Source organism: Lepus europaeus, chromosome 4, assembly GCF_033115175.1.
Source record: "Lepus europaeus isolate LE1 chromosome 4, mLepTim1.pri, whole genome shotgun sequence".
Taxonomy (NCBI): Eukaryota; Metazoa; Chordata; class Mammalia; order Lagomorpha; family Leporidae; genus Lepus; species Lepus europaeus.
In genome coordinates, this window is record NC_084830.1 from 61,421,820 (window position 1) to 61,440,883 (window position 19,064).

At 39.2% G+C, this 19,064-nt stretch overlaps 1 protein-coding gene and 1 pseudogene across 1 annotated transcript in view; both read left to right on the forward strand.

Annotated features, from left to right (window-relative positions):
- SNX16 (sorting nexin 16) overlaps nucleotides 1-14,162 on the forward strand; it is a 37,402-nt gene extending 23,240 nt beyond the window's left edge. Inside the window, exons 6-8 of the mRNA XM_062188306.1 lie at nucleotides 10,858-10,994; nucleotides 11,507-11,626; nucleotides 11,963-14,162. Of these exons, the coding sequence (XP_062044290.1) occupies nucleotides 10,858-10,994; nucleotides 11,507-11,626; nucleotides 11,963-12,059 (354 nt within the window). The 3' untranslated portion in view covers nucleotides 12,060-14,162. The remainder of the gene's footprint in view (nucleotides 1-10,857; nucleotides 10,995-11,506; nucleotides 11,627-11,962) is intronic.
- On the forward strand, nucleotides 167-333 carry LOC133758904 (U2 spliceosomal RNA; annotated as a pseudogene).
- Nucleotides 14,163-19,064: the final 4,902 nt, after the last annotated feature.

A 19,064-nucleotide genomic window follows, 5' to 3' on the forward strand; every position in this document is an offset into this window, starting at 1 on the left:
TACTTGTTGAACTTTATGGTTAGTGGTGCACTAAGTCCGTGATTATAAAGTGAAAATTTAAAAAAAAAAGAAAAAGAAATATGAGATAAGCCATAGGTCCCATCTATACCTTAAGTTTCTAGTACAATTATGATGATACCTTTGTCCAATCAAATGACCATAAAAGATCGCTTCTCAGCCTTTTGGCTAAGATCAAGTGTAATTGAACATAAAAGGAAGGGTTTGTTTCAAGGCTCTTAATTCTAATCCATTGATCTAGGTGCCTTTTCTGTTAATATGATGCTGTGTTGTTTACTGTAGCTCTATTATGATTACTGTTCAATAGTATATAATTTTCATTCTTTCACTTTCAATCTCTGTCATTGCATTTAAGTTCAGTCTCTTCATAACATATAACCAGCTCTTGGTCTTTTTCAGATCTCTCTTTTACATCTGCCATTTTATTTTATTTTTTTTAAAGATTTATTGATTTGAAAGGCAGAGTTATAGTGAGGCAGAGACAGAGACAGTGAAAGAGAGGTCTTCCATCTGCTGCTTTACTCCCCAAATAGTTGCAATGGCCAGAGCTGGGCCTGTCCAAAGCCTACACCACAACACCTGCCTGACAATCATTTTTAAATCAGCTATTGCATATGTTAAACAAACTTTAAAAATACGCTTAAAGAGGCCAGCGCCATGGCTCACTTGGCTAATCCTCCGCTTGTGGTGCCAGCACACCGGGTTCTAGTCCTGGTTGCTCCTCTTCCAGTCCAGCTTTCTGCTGTGGCCCAGGAGTGCAGTGGAGGATGGCCCAAGTGCTTGGGTCCCTGTACCTGCATGGAGGACCAGGAGGAGGTACTCGGCTCCTGGCTTCGGATTGGCGCAACGCGGGCTGTGGCAGCCATTGGGGGAGTGACCCAACGGAAGGAAGACCTTTCTCTCTGTCTCTCTCTCTCTCTCTCTCTCTCTCTCACTAACTCTGCCTGTCAAAAAATTTTTTTAAAAACACACTTAAAGGTAAGGATTTTTTTTTAATTTTTTTTTATTTATTTGGTAGAGTTAGAGAGAGACAGAAAGGTTTTCCTTCCATTGGTTCATCCCCCAAATGGCCGCCACAGCCAAAGCTACACCTAACAGGAACCAGGAGCTCCTTCCAGGTCTCCTACATGGGTGCAGGGGCCCAAGGACTTGGACCATCTTCTACTGCTTTCCTAGGCCACAGCAGAGAGCCGGATCAGAAGAGGAGCAGCCGGGACAAGAACCGACGCCCATATGGGATGCTGGTGCTTCAGGCCAGGGCATTAACCCGCTGCGCCACAGCGCCGCCCTTTCAGTGCCGTTTTGATTCTTCCGTACACTTTCTTGCTTTCTCCTAGCTGTTTGTTATTTTTTTTTTAGCTAATTGATGTATGTATTACTGTATGTATTTCATCATAGTTTATTTCAGAATAACACTTAATCTAATTAAAATATAAATTGTCTCTAATATAGCTCTTTTTCTTCTGCTCTGTTTTTGTGTCAGTGTTAGATATTTTATATCTATATATGTTGTAGGCTCAAAACTACAGTGTAGTAGTTATTTCTCTACCCCATGCAATCCATTTTCATTTAAATAAGAGAAGCAATGAGAAAAAAAATACTTTATAGGCTTTTGTATTTATCCACTTATTTACTATTTCTGGCCCTCTTCCTTTCTTCCAGTGGATTGTTATCATCAAGTATCACTTCCTTTCAGCATCAAGGTCATCTTTTAGTGTTTCTGTATTGAAGAGTTGCTTGTAGCACATTCTCAAATCTTTGTTTATCTAAGAACATTCATTTTTGAAAGATAATTTTGTTGACAAGTTTTTATCTTCTAGCACTTTGAATAAGTCTTTCCATTGCCTCCTGCCTTCCACTCTGATGAAAAGCTAGTCACTAATTATAGTTGCCATGTGTATGATGAGTCATTTTGCCTTTGCTTCTTTCAACATCTTTCTTTGACTTTCAATGATTTGATAATGATTTTTTAAGATTTATTTATGTATTTGGAAGTCAGTGTTAACAGAGAGGCAGAGGCCGAGAGAAAGAGAGGTCTTCCATCCACTGGTTCACTTCCCAAATGGCCACAACAGTTGGTAGCTATACTGATCCAAAGCCAGGAGCCAGGAGCTTCTTCCAGGTTTCCCACATGGGTGCAGGGGCCCAGGCATTTGAGCCATCTTCTACTGCTTTCCCAGGCCACAGCAGAGAATTAGATTGGAAGTGGAGCAGCCAGGACTCAAACCAGCACCCATATGGGATGCCAGCGCCACAGGTGGAGACTTAGCCTAATACGCCACAGCTCTGGCCCCTGATAATGATTTGAGATGATTGTGGTTCTCAGTTTTCATACTTAGCTTCAATGAGCTTCTTGGACTTGGTAGATTAATGCTCACCATTATACTTGGGAATTTGTTAGCCATTATTTCCTAAAATATTTTTCCCATCTGTTTCCCTTCTCAAATGTTCATTGTTTGCAGGAGAACAGAAAGAGTTGTACCACATCCTTGAAGTGCTTTCAGTTTTCTTCAATTACATTTTTATCTCTTCTTCAGAATAAGTAATTCTATTGGTCTGTCTTCAAGTTAATGGATTCATTTTTCTGTCACTTCAAATCTATGAGCACCTCTAATTAATTTTTCATATCAGTTGTGATTTTCAACTCCTAAATTTCTGTTTTCTTTTTTGGGGGTCATTCTTTCTCTGTATTGAGATTCTCTATTTGTAACATCCCTATCTTTAAGTGTATTTTTTTTTTTGACAGAGTGGACAGTGAGAGAGAGAAAGGATAGAAAAGTCTTCCTTTTCCGTTGGTTCACCCCCCAATGGCCGCTGCGGCGACGCGCTGCGTCCAGCGCATCGCACTGATCCGAAGGCAGGAGCCAGGTGCTTATCCTGGTCTCCCATGCGGGTGCAGGGCCCAAGGACTTGGGCCATCCTCCACTGCACTCCCTGGCCACAGCAGAGAGCTGTCCTGGAAGAGGGGCAACCGGCACAGAATCCGGCGCCCAGACCGGACTAGAACCCAGTGTGCCAGCGCCGCAGGCGGAGGATTAGCCTATTGAGCCGTGGCGCCGGCCTTTAAAGTTTAACATATGTAATAGCTGATTTAAAAATGATTGCCAGGCAGGTGTTGTGGTGTAGGTGATTAAGCTACCACCTGTAACACAAGCATTCCATATGAATGCCAGTTCAAGTACTAGCTGCCCCACTTCCATCCAGCTTCCTGTTAATGCAACTAGGAAAGCAGAAGGCAGCCCAAGTGCTTGGGCCCCTACCACCCACGTGGAAACCTGGATGCAGTTCCAGGCTCCTGGCTTTGGCATGGCCAAGCCCTAGCCATGTGGCCCTGGGGGAGTGAACCAGCAGATAGAAAATGTCTTTCTCTCTCTCTTTCCATAATAAAATATTTATAAAAATAAAATAAAAAACCTTTGCCTGCCTGCCTGCTTTTGGTCATCCTGTCTCTACACAACTTAGTTTTCAGCCAACATTTGCTCAGAATTTTTGTTTAAATACCTCAAATTAGTAAGATTTGTACTCTCTGGTCATGGGTCTGTGGGCCAAGGAATACATTTAAGGTGGAGATCATTTTCAAGTATGTATCACATATTAAGCAGCCTTTAGTTTCCACTGTATTCTCTCCCATCTCCTCTACACATGCATGTGGGCCTTTTACTCACCACTCACCATTCTTATCTTTTCAGGATCTCTTAGTTCCTAATACATATTAGTTTATTTGTGTCAGGTATCATAACTGAATAAAAGAAGCATGGAAGTTGATTTAAGTTAGGGTTTCTCAATATCCACAGTGTTGGCATTTGGGGCTGGATGATTCTTGGATTGGAAAACAGACCTGAACATTGTAGGTATTTAGCAGCAGCCCAGGCCTGTACCTGCTAGATACCTTAAAGTGCAGTGGGTCAGGTATTAATAAAATTAAAACTTTGGATGGGGGCAGAGGAGCAAATATTTGCCTGATAAGTATGAGTCTATTTATATTTTCAATATGCCTTTTGTAAATATAGAATTATATTTTTATTTTTTGATACAGTCTGGGAAAAAAAGCATTTTTAATTGGTGAGTTAATTCTGATAGTAATTCCTAACATATTTGTGTTCATTTCTACCATTTTATTGTGTGTTCTTTATGTACCCTACTTTACAAAAGTAAATATTTATTTATTTGATTAGAGTTCTTATCTACTAGTTCACTTCCCAAATGCCTGAAATAGGCTCTAGCAAGGGCTGAAATCAGGAACCAGGAATGCAGTCAAGGTCCCCCAAATAGGTGGCAGGAACCCAGTAACTTGAGCCATAACCACTGCTTCACAGGGTCTGCATTAGCAGGAAACTGAAGTCAGAAGTGGAGTTGAACATTGACTGGGCATTCCAATATAGGATGCAGACATCCTAACCAACCTCTTAACCATTAAGCCAAACACCCACTCACACCTTCCCTTTTTTTTTTTTTTTTTTTTTTTTTTTTGACAGGCAGAGTGGATAGTAAGAGAGAGAGACAGAGAGAAAGGTCTTCCTTTTTGCCGTTGGTTCACCCTCCAATGGCCGCTGCGGCCGGCGCATCTCGCTGATCTGAAGCCAGGAGCCAGGTGCCTCTCCCGGTCTCCCATGTGGGTGCAGGGCCCAAGGACTTGGGCCATCCTCCACTGCCTTCCCGGGCCATAGCAGAGAGCTGGTCTGTAAGAGGGGCAACCGGGATAGAATCCAGCACCCCAACAGGGACCAGAACCCGGTGTGCTGGCGCCGCAAGGCGGAGGATTAGCCTGTTAAGCCACGGCGCCGGCCGTCCTTTTCTTTTTTTTTTAAGATTTATTTATTTATTTAAAAGACTGACTTATTTGGCCGGCGCCGCGGCCCAATAGGCTAATCCTCCGCCTTGCGACGCTGGCACACTGAGTTCTAGTCCCGGTCGGGGCACCAGATTCTGTCCCGGTTGCCCCTCTTCCAGGCCAGCTCTCTGCTGTGGCCAGGGAGTGCAGTGGAGGATGTCCCAAGTCCTTGGGCCCTGCACCCGCATGGGAGACCAGGATAAGCACCTGGCTCCTGCCTTCGGATCAGCGCGGTGCGCCAGCCACGGCAGCCATTGGAGGGTGAACCAACAGCAAAGGAAGACCTTTCTGTCTCCTCTCTCACTGTCCACTCTGCCTGTCAAAAAAAAAAAAAAAAAAAAAGACTGACTTATTTGACAGAGGAGAGACAGAGCAAGCAAGAGTTCTTCCATCCTCTGATTCATCCCCAAATAGCCCCAACAGTCAGATTTGGGAAGGCCAAAGCCAGGAGCCATTCCTGTTTCCTGCATGGGCAGTGACCCAACTAGGCCATCTTCTACTGTCTTCCCAGGCATGTTATCAGGAAGCTGGATCAGAAGTGAAGCAACCAGGACTTGAACTGGCACTCTGATATGGGATGCCAACATCACTAGCAGCAACTTAACCCACTATACCACAATGCTGCCCTCCCCACCTTACTCTTTTTAATGCTGTTTATTTTTCTCATTCCCTTCCTTTTCATATTGGGGATGACCCCCTAAAATCTATACCAAAATGTGCCCCTTAAAGTTCCCCAGAAGCACCATCTGAGATGCCACATATGCTACCAGAACTTGGGGTGCCATATTATATCACCATATGCTTATTAATAAATCCCCAATATTAATAAGCCCAAGAGGGTTCTTGCATAATATTTAGAGAAGAATTCTAAATACTGGCATCCATAAACAAGGCAGCATGGTACATTTTAGGCTTTTATTTAGTGAGAAAGATGTATAGAAGAGTGAGAGCTTTATCTAAGAGAGAGAGGTAAATCTGGGTTCATACTGAGCACCAGGGACCAGCCACGTGGAGGAGCATTTAGGCCAGGAAGCCTAGGGTGCATGGCTGGAAGGCCACATAGGGCTACAGCCAGCCCCCTCCTGGCTAGAGGCCAGGGAAGAAGAGAAGGGCCAGACACACCGGGTCCCAGGCTTTTAACCCACTTCCAAAGGGGAGTGGTTAATTAACCTGATTGGCTGGTGGGTACCCAGGCGTGGCCAGTAGGGGCATGAGATCACACAGGGGCGTAGCAAAGACATGGTCTTCCAGCTCACAAACCTAATGGATTTAACTTGTATGCCTGCCTACTTCACTTTCACATTACGTAACAAGCTTTTTTTTCTTCCAATTTTCCTTTATTCATGGTTTCTAAATTCTGTAGTCATTTGCTTTTATTTGATGGTTATATTTGTTCTTATCTAACATTTTAGAATTAGAAATCTGAATATAGACCTAGATATGCTCCAGCCATCCCACTCCTGGGAATTTACCCAAACCAAAGGAAATCAGCATATGAAAGAGTTATCTGGGGCCCACGTTGTGCCATAGTAAGTGGGGCCACCACCTACAGTGCCTGCATCCCATATGAGTTCTGGCTGCTCCACTTGCTATCCAGCTCTCTGCTCTGACCTGGGAAAGCAGTAGAAAATGGCCCAAGGCCTTGGGCTCCTGCACCTTTTTGGGAGACCCGGAAGAAGCTCCTGGCTTCGGATTGGCACAATTCCGGCTTTTGTGGCCAACTGGGGAGTGAACCAGCGGTTGGAAGACCCTCCCCCTCTCCCTCTCTCTGTGTAACTCTTTCAAGTAAATAAATAAATCTTTTTTTAAAAAAAAAGTTACCCGTATCCCCATGTTTATAAGAGTGCAATTCACAATAGCTAAGATATGGAATCAACCCAGATGTCCATCAACTGATGACTAGATAAAGAAATTATGGTATATATACACTATGGAGTCCTACTCAGCTGTGGGGGAAAAAAAAGAAAAAAAATTATTTTGCAACAAAATGAATGTAACTGTAAATCATTATACTTAGTGAATTAATCTAGTCCCTAAAAGACAGATACCATATCTTTTCCCTGATCTAGGGTAACTAATAGAGTACCTAAAAGGTAATGTGTTGGAGTGAAATGGACATTTTGATATTCGATGATTGTTTACAGACCTTGTCTCTACTGTTGAGCAACAATGTTTTTTCTCCATACTATTTGTTGAACTCTTTATTTAGTATAGGGTTAACCTTACGAGTATAAAGTAAACTAAAAATAGATCTTTCTAAAAATTAAGAGTGGTAGTAGGAGAGGGAAGAGGAAGAAGGGTTGGAATGTGGGTGGGAGGGATGGTAGGGTAGGAAGTATCACTATGTTCCTAAATCTGTATATATGAAATACGTGCAACTTGTATACCTTATATAGAATTTTTTTAAAAAATTTATAGTTCTCCCCAAAGTTAGCTGTTATGTCATATGGTCAATGCTTTTGATTTAACTGAGTGTTTGATACTTTTCCTTTCCTTGTCATCTCTTCTTTCATCTCATTCTTTTTTGGTTCAGTTACATTTCTTCTTAAAATGTGCCATTTAATAATTCTTTCAGTGAATGTGTGTTGATATTTAGGAATTCAATCCCCACATTCACTTTAATCTTACTCTCATTTTTGAAGTATGATTTGACTGAAGGTAGAAGATAGAATTCCTCTTTGATACGCATTATTCTTCCCAAAATACACATGTGGCATTGGCCATTGGTTCTTCACAAAGAGACTATGCCTTGCCAACCTAGAGACCAGTATGAGACAGTCTTTCTTAATGTATTCCTACATTTATAACTGATTTTTTTTAACACTTTACCTCTTCAGGGCTAAATGATTTACTTCTAATACCCCAATAATACCCACTAATACCCCAATCTCTTTTCTTGTCCCAAGCACTTGGGCATCTTATCTCTTGTCCCATACTGGTTCTGACCCAAGTGTCAAGGTTGCCAAAAAAGCAGCCTCTTTTCACCCCTTCTCCCACTCCATGCAGGTATAGTGTTGATTCATGTAGTATCAGCATTTGTTTTAGTTTATTTTCATGTGTGCCACTGAAGATTTCTTGTTCATACAGATATTTTTAAACTTAAGTTTTTAGCTAGGTATTTTATAGGTACAGGCTTCAGTTTATCTAGTTTATCATATTATTATTAATGGAAGCTATTTGTTCATTTATTCTGTTTTTCTCTATGGTGGTAGGTCCTATTTATGTGATAGTTGAAATTTTCACTTTTTTTCATAATGACAGGAATATATCACATTTTTTTAATGAGGGAATTTTTGTAATCTTGTGTGGTTAGGAAAAAGGCAGTCACAAAATGATGTATGTTGTAAATTCCTATCCATATAAAAATATTAGTGATACTGGAAGTAGTTTGGTTGGAACATGAGATATGTGAAGGACCAGTGGAAGGCAAAGGTAATGGTACGAGATGTGAAGTTGGGGTGAAAAGCATCACATCATAAAGCGTGGTACTTTTACCACGGTAGGGTATTTGACCGTATCCTGTAGGTACATGCTCAGGTTTATTTTTAAGAGTGCCAGCTTAGATTGGAAGAGTGCCAGGATATACAGAGGTAATAAGCCAGTTAGTTTACTGATGCTGTAGTTGTTAAATACCTCATGGCAATGGAAATAGGCATAGAATGACAAAAACACAAGGCATGATGATGAAGTATTGTAGTGGAGAGAACTGGAAAGTAGAAAATCTGGGTTGCCCATGTGCTATAGAATACAGGGAAATGGGATGAGCCAGCATGCCAGCCTGGTGGCTCAATGATTAGGTAATAGAGCAGATGCTCCGTTGGGAATTTTTTTTAATTTATTTATTGCATTCAACTGAAAGGCAGAGACAAGTAAGTACCACTCATTGGTTCATTCTCCAAAAGCTCACAATAGCCAAGACTGGGCCAGACCAAAGCTGATAGCCAGGAACTCAATCCTGGGTCTCCCATATGGGTGACAGCGACTCAGCCAACCAAGACATCACCTGCTGCTTTCCAGTGTACATATCAGCAGAAGCTAGAAAATGGAGCAGAGCTGGGACTCAAAACCAGGCATTCCTATATGGGATGTGAATGTCCCAAGAGACACCTTAAAGTAGTACACCAAAACCCATCTCATCCCTTGGGAATATATGCTTTTTGACTTGCTGTCAGTTCACCTGATTGAAGAGAACCAGTAGACATTTGAATATATGTCTGTGAAAGCAGGAAAGATCTAAGCTGGAGATTAACAAAAACAATTGAATTCAATAACATAAATTTGAGTGAGTAACTTTTATATAGAATTTTATAGGATCTCTGTCTTTAATGCGCTATACACTGTTATTTAATGCTATAACCAATACTCCAACAGTATTTTTTTTCACTTTGTGTTGCTATATGGGGGCAAACTGTTCAAATCTTTACCTAATATATACTAAACTGATCTTCTGTATATAAAGAGAATTGAAAATGAATCTTGATGTGAATGGAAGGGGAGAGGGAGCGGGAAAGGGGAGGGTTGCGGGTGGGAGGGAAGTTATGGGAGGGGGGAAGCCATTGTAACCCATAAGCTGTACTTTGGAAATTTATATTCATTAAATAAAAGTTTAATAAATGAAAAAAAAGAATTTTATATAGAGTTTTATATAGAGAGTTCATTTTGAAAGGAAAAAAGATGAATCAGTAACTAGAGATGTGATCAGATGAGTGATGGAGGTATTTTTATATATACACATAAATAAATAATATATATATATTATAGAGAGAGAGTATTTAAGGTTTACTTAATAAACTTCAAGCACGTTTAGTAATATAGAGACCAGGAGTCTGGCACTGTGGCACAGCTGGTTAAGCCACCATCTGCAGTGCTGGCCACCCATATGGTCACCAGTTTGAGTCTCTGCTGTTCAACTTCTGATCTGGATCCCTGCTAATACTCCTGGGAAAGCAGCAGAGGGTGGCCCAAGTGCTTGGGCCCCTGCACCCACATGGGAGACCTAGAAGAAGTTCCTGGCTTCGGCTTGGTCTAGCCCTGGTCGTTGCAGCCATTTAGGGAGTGAACCAGCAGATGGAAGATCCCTGTGTCTGTCTTCTCTCCAACTCTGACTTCTCAAGTAAATAAATATTTTTTTAAAAAATAGACCAGAAGAAGGGGGAATGAAAGAGAGAATAAGTATAAATAAGCTTTCAAAGCAGATAGGACTTTACCCTAAGTATCTACATGTAATTGAGACCAAGAACTGGATAGAAATGCAGTTAGGATTCTGGGGGCAGGTGTTTTGTTGTTGTTTTGTTTTTTTGTTTTTTTCTGGTGTAGAAATCAAGATCATCTAATGGGCTTAGACGCAGCAATAGTAATTTAGTGTAGAGGATTTTCAGAAGGTGAGGGCTTAAGACAAAAGAAACAGCAAGTGGTATCTCACTGCCACTATCTGGATAGCTAGGAACAATTAATAGATTGGAAAGCCTTACTAAGATAAGTGATCAAAGTATTTTCCTGACATCATTCTATGTGTTAGTATTATTTTGTTTTACTCTTTATTTCAGCAATGTTCATCATCCTGGGTATAACGAATAGGATGTCACTTTTGAGTGAATATGATGTGAAGCACTGTTGAATGTATTGTCAAAGAAGTTGCTGTTCCAGCAGTCTGTCTACTGAGCTACTACGCATAGACTCAACAGTTTGTTTTAAATGTAATGATGCAGAACTGGACAAAAAACAGTTTAAGAAGAACAGAAGCTAAAACAGTACATATTAGTTATTTTCTTACCAGTTCTATATTAAAGGGATGGATATACATACTCACTTTAGGCATGATAGCTTACTACTGAAATAATTCTCAAGACAAGACACTTGTAGGTATAAGTCCTCCTTAGCAATGACTTAAAAAGATGAGGGTAGAGAGCAAGTCTTTTATGTTATATACATATTTTGATTATCTTTGTTAGAAAGATAGTGAATAAGTAATTTTATTCTTTTTCTGCATATCTCCCCCCCCTCTTCAGGCTTTCTGTGAAACTTTAGAAGAGACTAACTACCATTTACAGAAAGAACTACTTGAAAAACAAAAAGAAATAGAATCACTGAAGAAACTGGTCAATGATCAACAGCTTCACATAGACACATTAGAGAATAGAATCAGGTGTGTTGTGATACTTGTGTCTAACTAGTTCAATTCTTAGTGCTGTGGGCTAGACGTCCTTTACATTTTAATATAATTTAGGAAATTTCATATTCTGAAAATTGTAGAGTCTTGACATACTTCCTTATAATTTGGAAAAATTACCTTTTGATTATTTAGAAGGCTAAACATTTGAAGGATGGGAAATATCAGAAAAATAAGCCTCCAGCTGTTCAACAAGATAAATATCATTCATTTTAACCTATTTAATTGGTATATTTTTTTCTCTCACTTAAACCACTATTTCACATTTGAAAGCTTTAATTTGCCTTATCAGCATATACTGAACTGAAGCTAAAAATCATTTTATATTTATTTTTTCTTTTTTAAATCCCAGACTGAGCTGTTTATTAACCACCAGACTACATTACACCTTAACAGCTAAAGACAGCTAAAGCTACATGTATTCAAAACACTAAGTGTATTCCTGTTTTATTCATAGAAAATAACTTGTTGCTATAACATACTTTTAGAACATTGTCTTTAGAACCTGAAGAATCGCTGTACATGTCAACAACAGAAGTTAACCAGGTCCTAAAGATGGAGTCCTCTGCACTTGAGGGTGATCAAGATGTCTTAGATGAAGAATCTAGGTATGCAATATTTAGTTTATTATAGGCTTACCTTTAGAATAAATGGAAGGAAGTGTTTCTAATACTCAGTAGATTATATTTGTATGAACGTAATGCTGTGGTGGCATAAGTCTTTTAGATAAACAGAGAACGGTACATATTCTAGACTCTTCCTAAAAACATGTTGCTGTTATACTGTGCACTGTTATTACTTTGAAGCTATGTCTGAATTAACTGGTCTTAAATATCTAAATGTACTCTCCACAAAGTAAAAGATTTAAAAGGTAAGAGTGAATGCATGTATTCAATCCATTCATTGGCATATCTTTTTTTTTTTTTTTTTTTTTTTTTTTGCAGAGCTGATAGTAAGCCATGCTTAAGTCTTAGTGAACCTGACAGTGCAATATCAGAGATAGAAGTAGCAGAAGTGGCATACAGTGCTGAAGAAGACTGATACATCACACGTAGATCCTTCCATTTTGACGTTTCAACAAATTTAGGATACAGTGTCAAATACTATTTAAAAAGAAAAAAGGACTGTGAAAAATTTAACTGAATACAGCAAGAATGTGTATGTATAAAGTGTATATAAAGAAAAGGGTTTTTTTAAGTTATTCAAATAGAAAGTATATTCACTACTGCTTTTATATTGTCTTTTATCCAGCCCATATTTAATAACTACAAAATATATCTAGTTAGAATTCTGTTACCAAGGCCCAGATTCTTAAACACTGTGCATAAATTATTATGGTGTTTTATCTGTATATTACTCCAAATTCATTTGTGCATGTGCATGTGTGTTAAATCACCAGTTATATTAGTCAAATGGAATTAATTGCATGTTACTGTCTGGGTGATACATACTTCTTTGTATCTTTGACATGACATATTTTCATTAATGGTTGAAATCAGTGGACATCATAGTAAAGATGAGTTGAATTTTAAATATATGTTTATCATCTCTAAATAAAAAATGCTTATTTGAAATAATAATGCTATTTAAAAGAAAATGACTCTGTAGTACCAAAGGAAAACTATTTGAAAGACTTCTAACAATGTAGCTAAAGTGATAAAATAGCCTTGACTTTAAAAATTGATTCATTAATGTCAAGATACTATGTGTACCAGTTTATTAATGTACTGTAGTTATTGTCACATAATCTTTCTCCTAAATCTCTACATCCAGGTTCAGTGAGCTTTCCTCTTTCAGGACACTACCTCTTAATCAAGACATATTCTTTTGAGAATATATTGTAGCATTGAAGCAAATCAAAGGTTATACTAAAAAGAAAACAATAAGCCATATATACTGCAAAGTTCCTAACTAGCTTGACTCCTGGCATTGCATTTTTATTTCTGTATATGTGAAGGTGTTGTCATACTGTGCTATAGATGATATTCGTTTTAATATATTTATCCAAGTGATGCACTTTATGATAATTAAAGTTGTTTGTGCCAAGTGGAAGTGGTGGATTTCTTTAGTAAGTAGAGCTGGAGAAAGAATTATGTAGTGCCTTTACCTTTTCACTTTTTTCAAAAGTCTCTTGGGGTTTGAGTCAGCATTATGAGAAAATGTTATGCTTGTTGTATGTGTGGTTATTCAAAATGCCTTGTTTTATTGTTCTAGGATGAAGGTACTCATTATTTTCTATGTCTACTGTTTTGCATATTGCTGTTAATATGCATTATAATCATGTTAGCATTTTGAAATCCCAGTTGGGTCTGTTGAACTGTACATGCTTTCTAAAATCCAAGGAAACTAGAATAACAATCTCCTTTTTTGATATTTATTATCTAAAACTTTACCAGTGTCTTGGTGTGCATATTAAGATGTGTTTGTTTAAAGTTCTGCTGACAAAGATCAATGTATCCAAGGGCTTTTGTTAACCTTTATTCTAAAAAAGATGCTGCTTTTTACCAAAGCATCAAAAAAAAAATTTAAGTCTTTGTCAAAATGCACAGGTGTGTCCTGACAAAAAGCGTTTTCCACAAAGTGTACAGAAAATGTGTTTAGTATCCTTAGTGATAGAAGTGAGTATAATAAAATTATCTGTTTATCCATATGAAAATGATTCTAGACTTTGCAAAAGGTTTAGAAAGAAAATCACTTAAATTAATACCATTTGAGCATAATAAGACATTTGTCCAGTTTCAGATAATGCTATATGTTTGTTTTAAAGTGAACCACACACTTTTAAAATCTGGATTTTCAAAAGATTGTATTTAAAGTTCTGAATGGGCAAAGAAAAACTGCTTATAAGGTGAGACATTATTATATATTTAGAATTTACTTTTTTTACTTTTATAATGCATTTCACTCCCAGTATTATATTCATTTAATAAATTATTTTTTCAGTACAACAGTAGCTGTATTGTTCCAATGTTGAATACCACCTTCCTCCTCCTGTTTCTGTGTTACCCCTGTCCTCTGTGACTATCATTATGTGTGCTACATTTCACAGATGTGGAATAAGTCTGTGGTCATCTTTTTAAGTTTACACTTTATATTATTAATCATTTTTAAAGCTTTTGTGAATAGATGCAATGCACTTCAAGTATGGCCAATATTAATAAAATATTGAATGTAACTGAAACATAAAACACTTTGGTGGATGGTCTTTTTTTTTTTTTAAAGATTTATTCATTTATTTGAAAGGCAGAGTTACAGAGAGGCAGAGGCAGAGAGAGAGATCCTCCATCCAATGGTTCACTCCCCAGTTGGCCACAATAACCAGAGCTGCGCCAGTCTGAAGCTAGGAGCCAGGAGCTTCCTCCAGGTCTCCCATGTGGGTGCAGGGGCCCAAAGACCTGGGCCATCCTCCAGTGCCCCCCCAGGCCACAGCAGAGAGCTGGACTGGAAGTGGAGCAGCCAGAACCCGAACCAGCACCCATACGAGATGCCGGCACTGCAGGCAGTGGCTCCACTCACTACGCCACAGCGCTCGCCCCTGTGGATAATCTTTGAACCGTTTAAAATTAAGTTCACAAATAGGTAGTACAACTGTAAAACTGAACATTGAAGATATATTTTATTTTTCTATACACAGATTATCCACTTAAATCACATTTATTTAGGAAACCATGTGCCTTAGATGTGTCATCTATGTGGTCTAGTTCAGCTGGTAGCACTATTAGAAGGGAACAGTGACCGTGGGTCATTTTGCACTTTGCTTCTGTACTGTCAGCTTCTAATAGCAAAAACAATCATCAAAACTTGTATTTCAACAGGTGTGTTTTTAAGGATGATGGCTCAGTGCACCCTTTCTTAGCATTCACAGGAGAAAATTCACTTAGATCTCAACAGCAACAAAACCTGTACTTTTCCTAAATAGCGAGTTTTTTAAAGACTCCATTACTTTGTTTTTCCTCCTGTTTCTTTTGTCTTTTGAGCAACTCAGCCAAATTGTTATTCACCTCAAGCTACCATATAGGATTACAGATTATACTTCTGTATAGTAATCATGGCTTTTTTTAAGATTTATTTATGTGAAAGAATTACAGAGAGGGAGGGACAGAAAGAGTTTCCACCCACTTGTTTACTCATTAAATGGCTGCAATGGCCAGGGCTGGGCCAGGCTGAAGACAGGAGCTTCTTCTGGGTCTCTCAGATGGGTGCAAGGGCCCAAGCACTTGGACCGTCTGCTGCTGCTTTTCCAGAAACATTAGCACAGAGTTAATGTGGAACAGCCAGGTCTCAATCAGGTATCCAAATGTGATGCCAGCATTGCAGATGGCAGCATAACCCATGACACTACAACCCCAGCCCCATATTTTGTTTTTTATCTCATTATCTCTTAATCAAAATGTTCTTCCCTGTTTACTTATTTTATAAGAACATATACCACTACCAGTAAATGATGCTCATGATGACAAAAGGCCAAATTATTCTTCCCTTCTAAAAAGCCTTAAAGTAAGGACTGGCGTTGTGGCATAGTGGATTCAGCTGTTGCCTGTGACACCAACATACCATATGGACACCAGTTCATCCAGTTCATGTCCCAGTTGTTCTGTTTCTAATCCAGCTCCCTGCTAGTGGCCTGGGAAAAGCAGCTGGAGGATGGCCCAAGGGTTTGGGCTCCTGCCACCCACGTGGGAGACCCAGATAAAGCTCCTGGCTCCTGGTTTCAGCCTGGCCAAGCACTGCTCATTGCGGCCATCTGAGAATTGAACTAGCAGGCAGAAGGTCTCTGTCTCTCCCTCTCTATAGATACATAAAACTCTTTCAAAATAAATCTTTAAAAATTTTAAAAAGGCCTTGAAGACCAGTAAATGTTGACTGCAGTTTCAAAACTGCTATCTCATCGTAAGTTATAGTAAGTTTTGGGCCAGAGCACAGTATGGATAAAGTCAGGATCCACCATAGCCTCCCGTTAGAAGAGACCTCATGTGCTGCTTTCTTGTATTTATCATTTACAGAAAAGTACATCAGTGTCTTCTCTACATGAAACAAATGCAGCTAATATATACTCAGAAGCAAGAAGTAGTGCTTCGTTGTAATAAATACTGATAAAACTAAGTATGGACCTCAAATACCATACTATAGTATTTGCAGCTTTAGCCAATTGTAATCAAAGACATAGGAAGTGTTAGTCAAGTAGCAGCTATAGTCCTTCACTGAAATGTAAATTTTAAAGCTTGTTCTGGGATTATTAAGGCTGTGCCTCAGGAGGAGGACTCTGAAATTAGCTAGCCTGCCAATCCAAGCTGGTAGTTTCTTCAAATGGTGGGCTCAGTTCATTGGCTAACACAGTGGTGGTTGCATTCCTTTTCTGCTTTGTCACATCCAAGACAGGAATTAGAAAAACTAAATAGTTGGGATTTTTTTTAAAGATTTATTTATTTATATGTAAAGCAGAGAGTTAGAGAGGGGCAGACGAGAGAGATTGTCCATTGGTTCACTCCCCAATGGCCACAATGGCTGGAACTGGGCTATGTGGAAATCAGGAACCAGGAACTCCATTTGGGTCTCCCACGTGGATGGCAGGGGACTAAGTACTTGAGAGAAGTCTTACATCTGGTAGTTCACTCCTCAAATTACCACAAAGGCCAGAGCTGAGCTGATCTGAACCCAAGAGCCAAGAGTTTCTTCCGGGTCTCCCTCGTGGGTGCAGGGGCCCAAGAATTTGGGTCATCTTCTGCTTTCCCAGGCCATAGGAGAGAGCTGGATCAGAAGAGAAGCCGCCTGTACTGAAAGCAGCACCATATGGGATGCTGGCACTGCAGGCTGTGGTTGTTTTGTTTTGTTTTGTTTTGTTTTGTTTTGTTTTTTGACAGGCAGAGTGGACAGTGAGAGAGAGACAGAGAGAAAGGTCTTCCTTTTTACCGTTGGTTCACCCTCCAATGGCCAGCACGCTGCGGCCGGCAGACCGCGCTGATCCGAAGCCAGGAGCCAGGTGCTTATCCTGGTCTCCCATGGGGTGCAGGGCCCAAGGACTTGGGCCATCCTCCACTACACTCCTGGGCCATAGCAGAGAGCTGGCCTGGAAGAGGGGCAACCGGGATAGAATCCGGCACCCCAACTGGGACTAGAACCCAGTGTGCCGGCGCCGCAAGGCGGAGGATTAGCCTGTTGAGCCGCAACGCCGGCCCCAGACTGTGGTTTTAACCCAGTGCTCACCACAACGCCAGCCCCGGGATTTGTCTACTATCTTCTATTCCCTGCACAACTCCAATTAGAAGAGGGTCTGGCACATTGAAAGTGCCCAATATTATAGAAGGACTAAGATTGTAAAAGCCTGGATTAGGGAAGCATTAGAGAAAAATATGTCAACAGCAACAGCTATTTGGAAAGAAAACTTATGTCCTGGAGACTGATCATTCCAAGTAGACTGTTGTGCCACTAACTGAGGTAGAGACTTACAGAGAGAGAATAGCTTGAAGAAGATGAGGTAGATTTCGTTTAGGACATGATGGATTTGAAATACTATAGGCAACCCAGGTGCAGCTTCCAGCAGACAGTTGAATAAAAAAATGTCCAACATGCAAGGGGAAAGCCCTGTCTTACAGAGCTAAAGACATTGATTAGAAGGTGCTAACTCTATATTCCTTGATTCTCTTTCTCATAGTATAGTGGTCTAGGATATATTTTAAGGGTTCATGTTAGCAGAATTAAAGTGAGGAAGACCAGAACCTCATGACCCTATGTGTACCATGGAGACAAGTGTCATGGAAATATGCCTAAGGGGCCCAGGTGCCTCATCTAGTTAATTTGTTTTTCATCCCATAAGTCATTTGTTATCACAGACGATCATGTTTTTCTTCCTTTGGAGGAAATGCAATAACAGCGCAACATCATAAAGTTCTGTCCTTATTCTTTTCTTATTTTAATAATATTTAGTATTTAAAGCAAAAGTTCAAGGAAAAATATTTAAACAGACAATAAAATGAAAAAAGTTTCATCTCACCAGTAATCAAAAAATCTAACTACAATTAGAAGGAGGCAATAAATATATGAACTTGGGATTTTTCTTCATGGCATTTTCAAAATGATGTGTGTAAGTGAACTCTACAGTGCTGTCAGGAGTGTGAATTTGTGTAGGCATTTTTCTGGAGCTAATTTGTCAATAAAAAGCAAAACCATTAAAAATGTTCATAGTCTTCAGCCCAGCAAGTACACCTCTAGAAACTTAAATTACACACATATATGTGTGATATGTAAAGATTTAGCTCAATGAATATACGTGCCAATTATTACAAATACTTCAACACAAAATTTCCAATATTAAGGAGATTTGTTAAATACCATATGCCATAGGAAAAAACAACATCTTTTGTAACCAATAAAGTTATATTGCAGAAGACTATTAAAGATTTTCATACCACTAAAAGAAGAAAGTTACCAAGCAGTGCGGTTTCACTTTTATAAGTAAAATGATGTGCATTTACTTATAGAAAGAATAAAAACAGTAAAATAGCCATGGTTATCTCTACCTGCTGGACTGATAGGAAATTTTTCTCATGAAGTTGTATTCAGTTGATTTTCTACCATAAGCATGTATTAATGGGCATTTTAAAAAAAACTATTCTAAAACCAGTAAGTAATCTAATTTAAACTAATATATGTGTGTGTGTGTGTGTGTGTATCACACAGTCTCACCATCTGTTGGATTTACAGCAAATTCCTCAAACTATGTGTCTCCTGTAAAGGGAAGATAATGTCTCCCAAACTATGCCTTTATTGTAGCCTAAATGAAGTATGAAAATGCTAGTCCGGGCTATCACATCAGTGGCACTCATAATGAGTAGAATTTGATATCCAACCTTCTTCACTGAATACCATTATCATTGACGATTCAGAAGTAGCTATGTATACACATAAAACACAGTAGAAACACTTTACTGAGCTGATACTGGTGACAGACAATATCATTCATTAGCCAACCATGTTATTCCAGTCATTTACCCTATATTTTATATTTTGAAGGATTGAACAGGGTTACAATCAGCTTTTGTTCTGGCT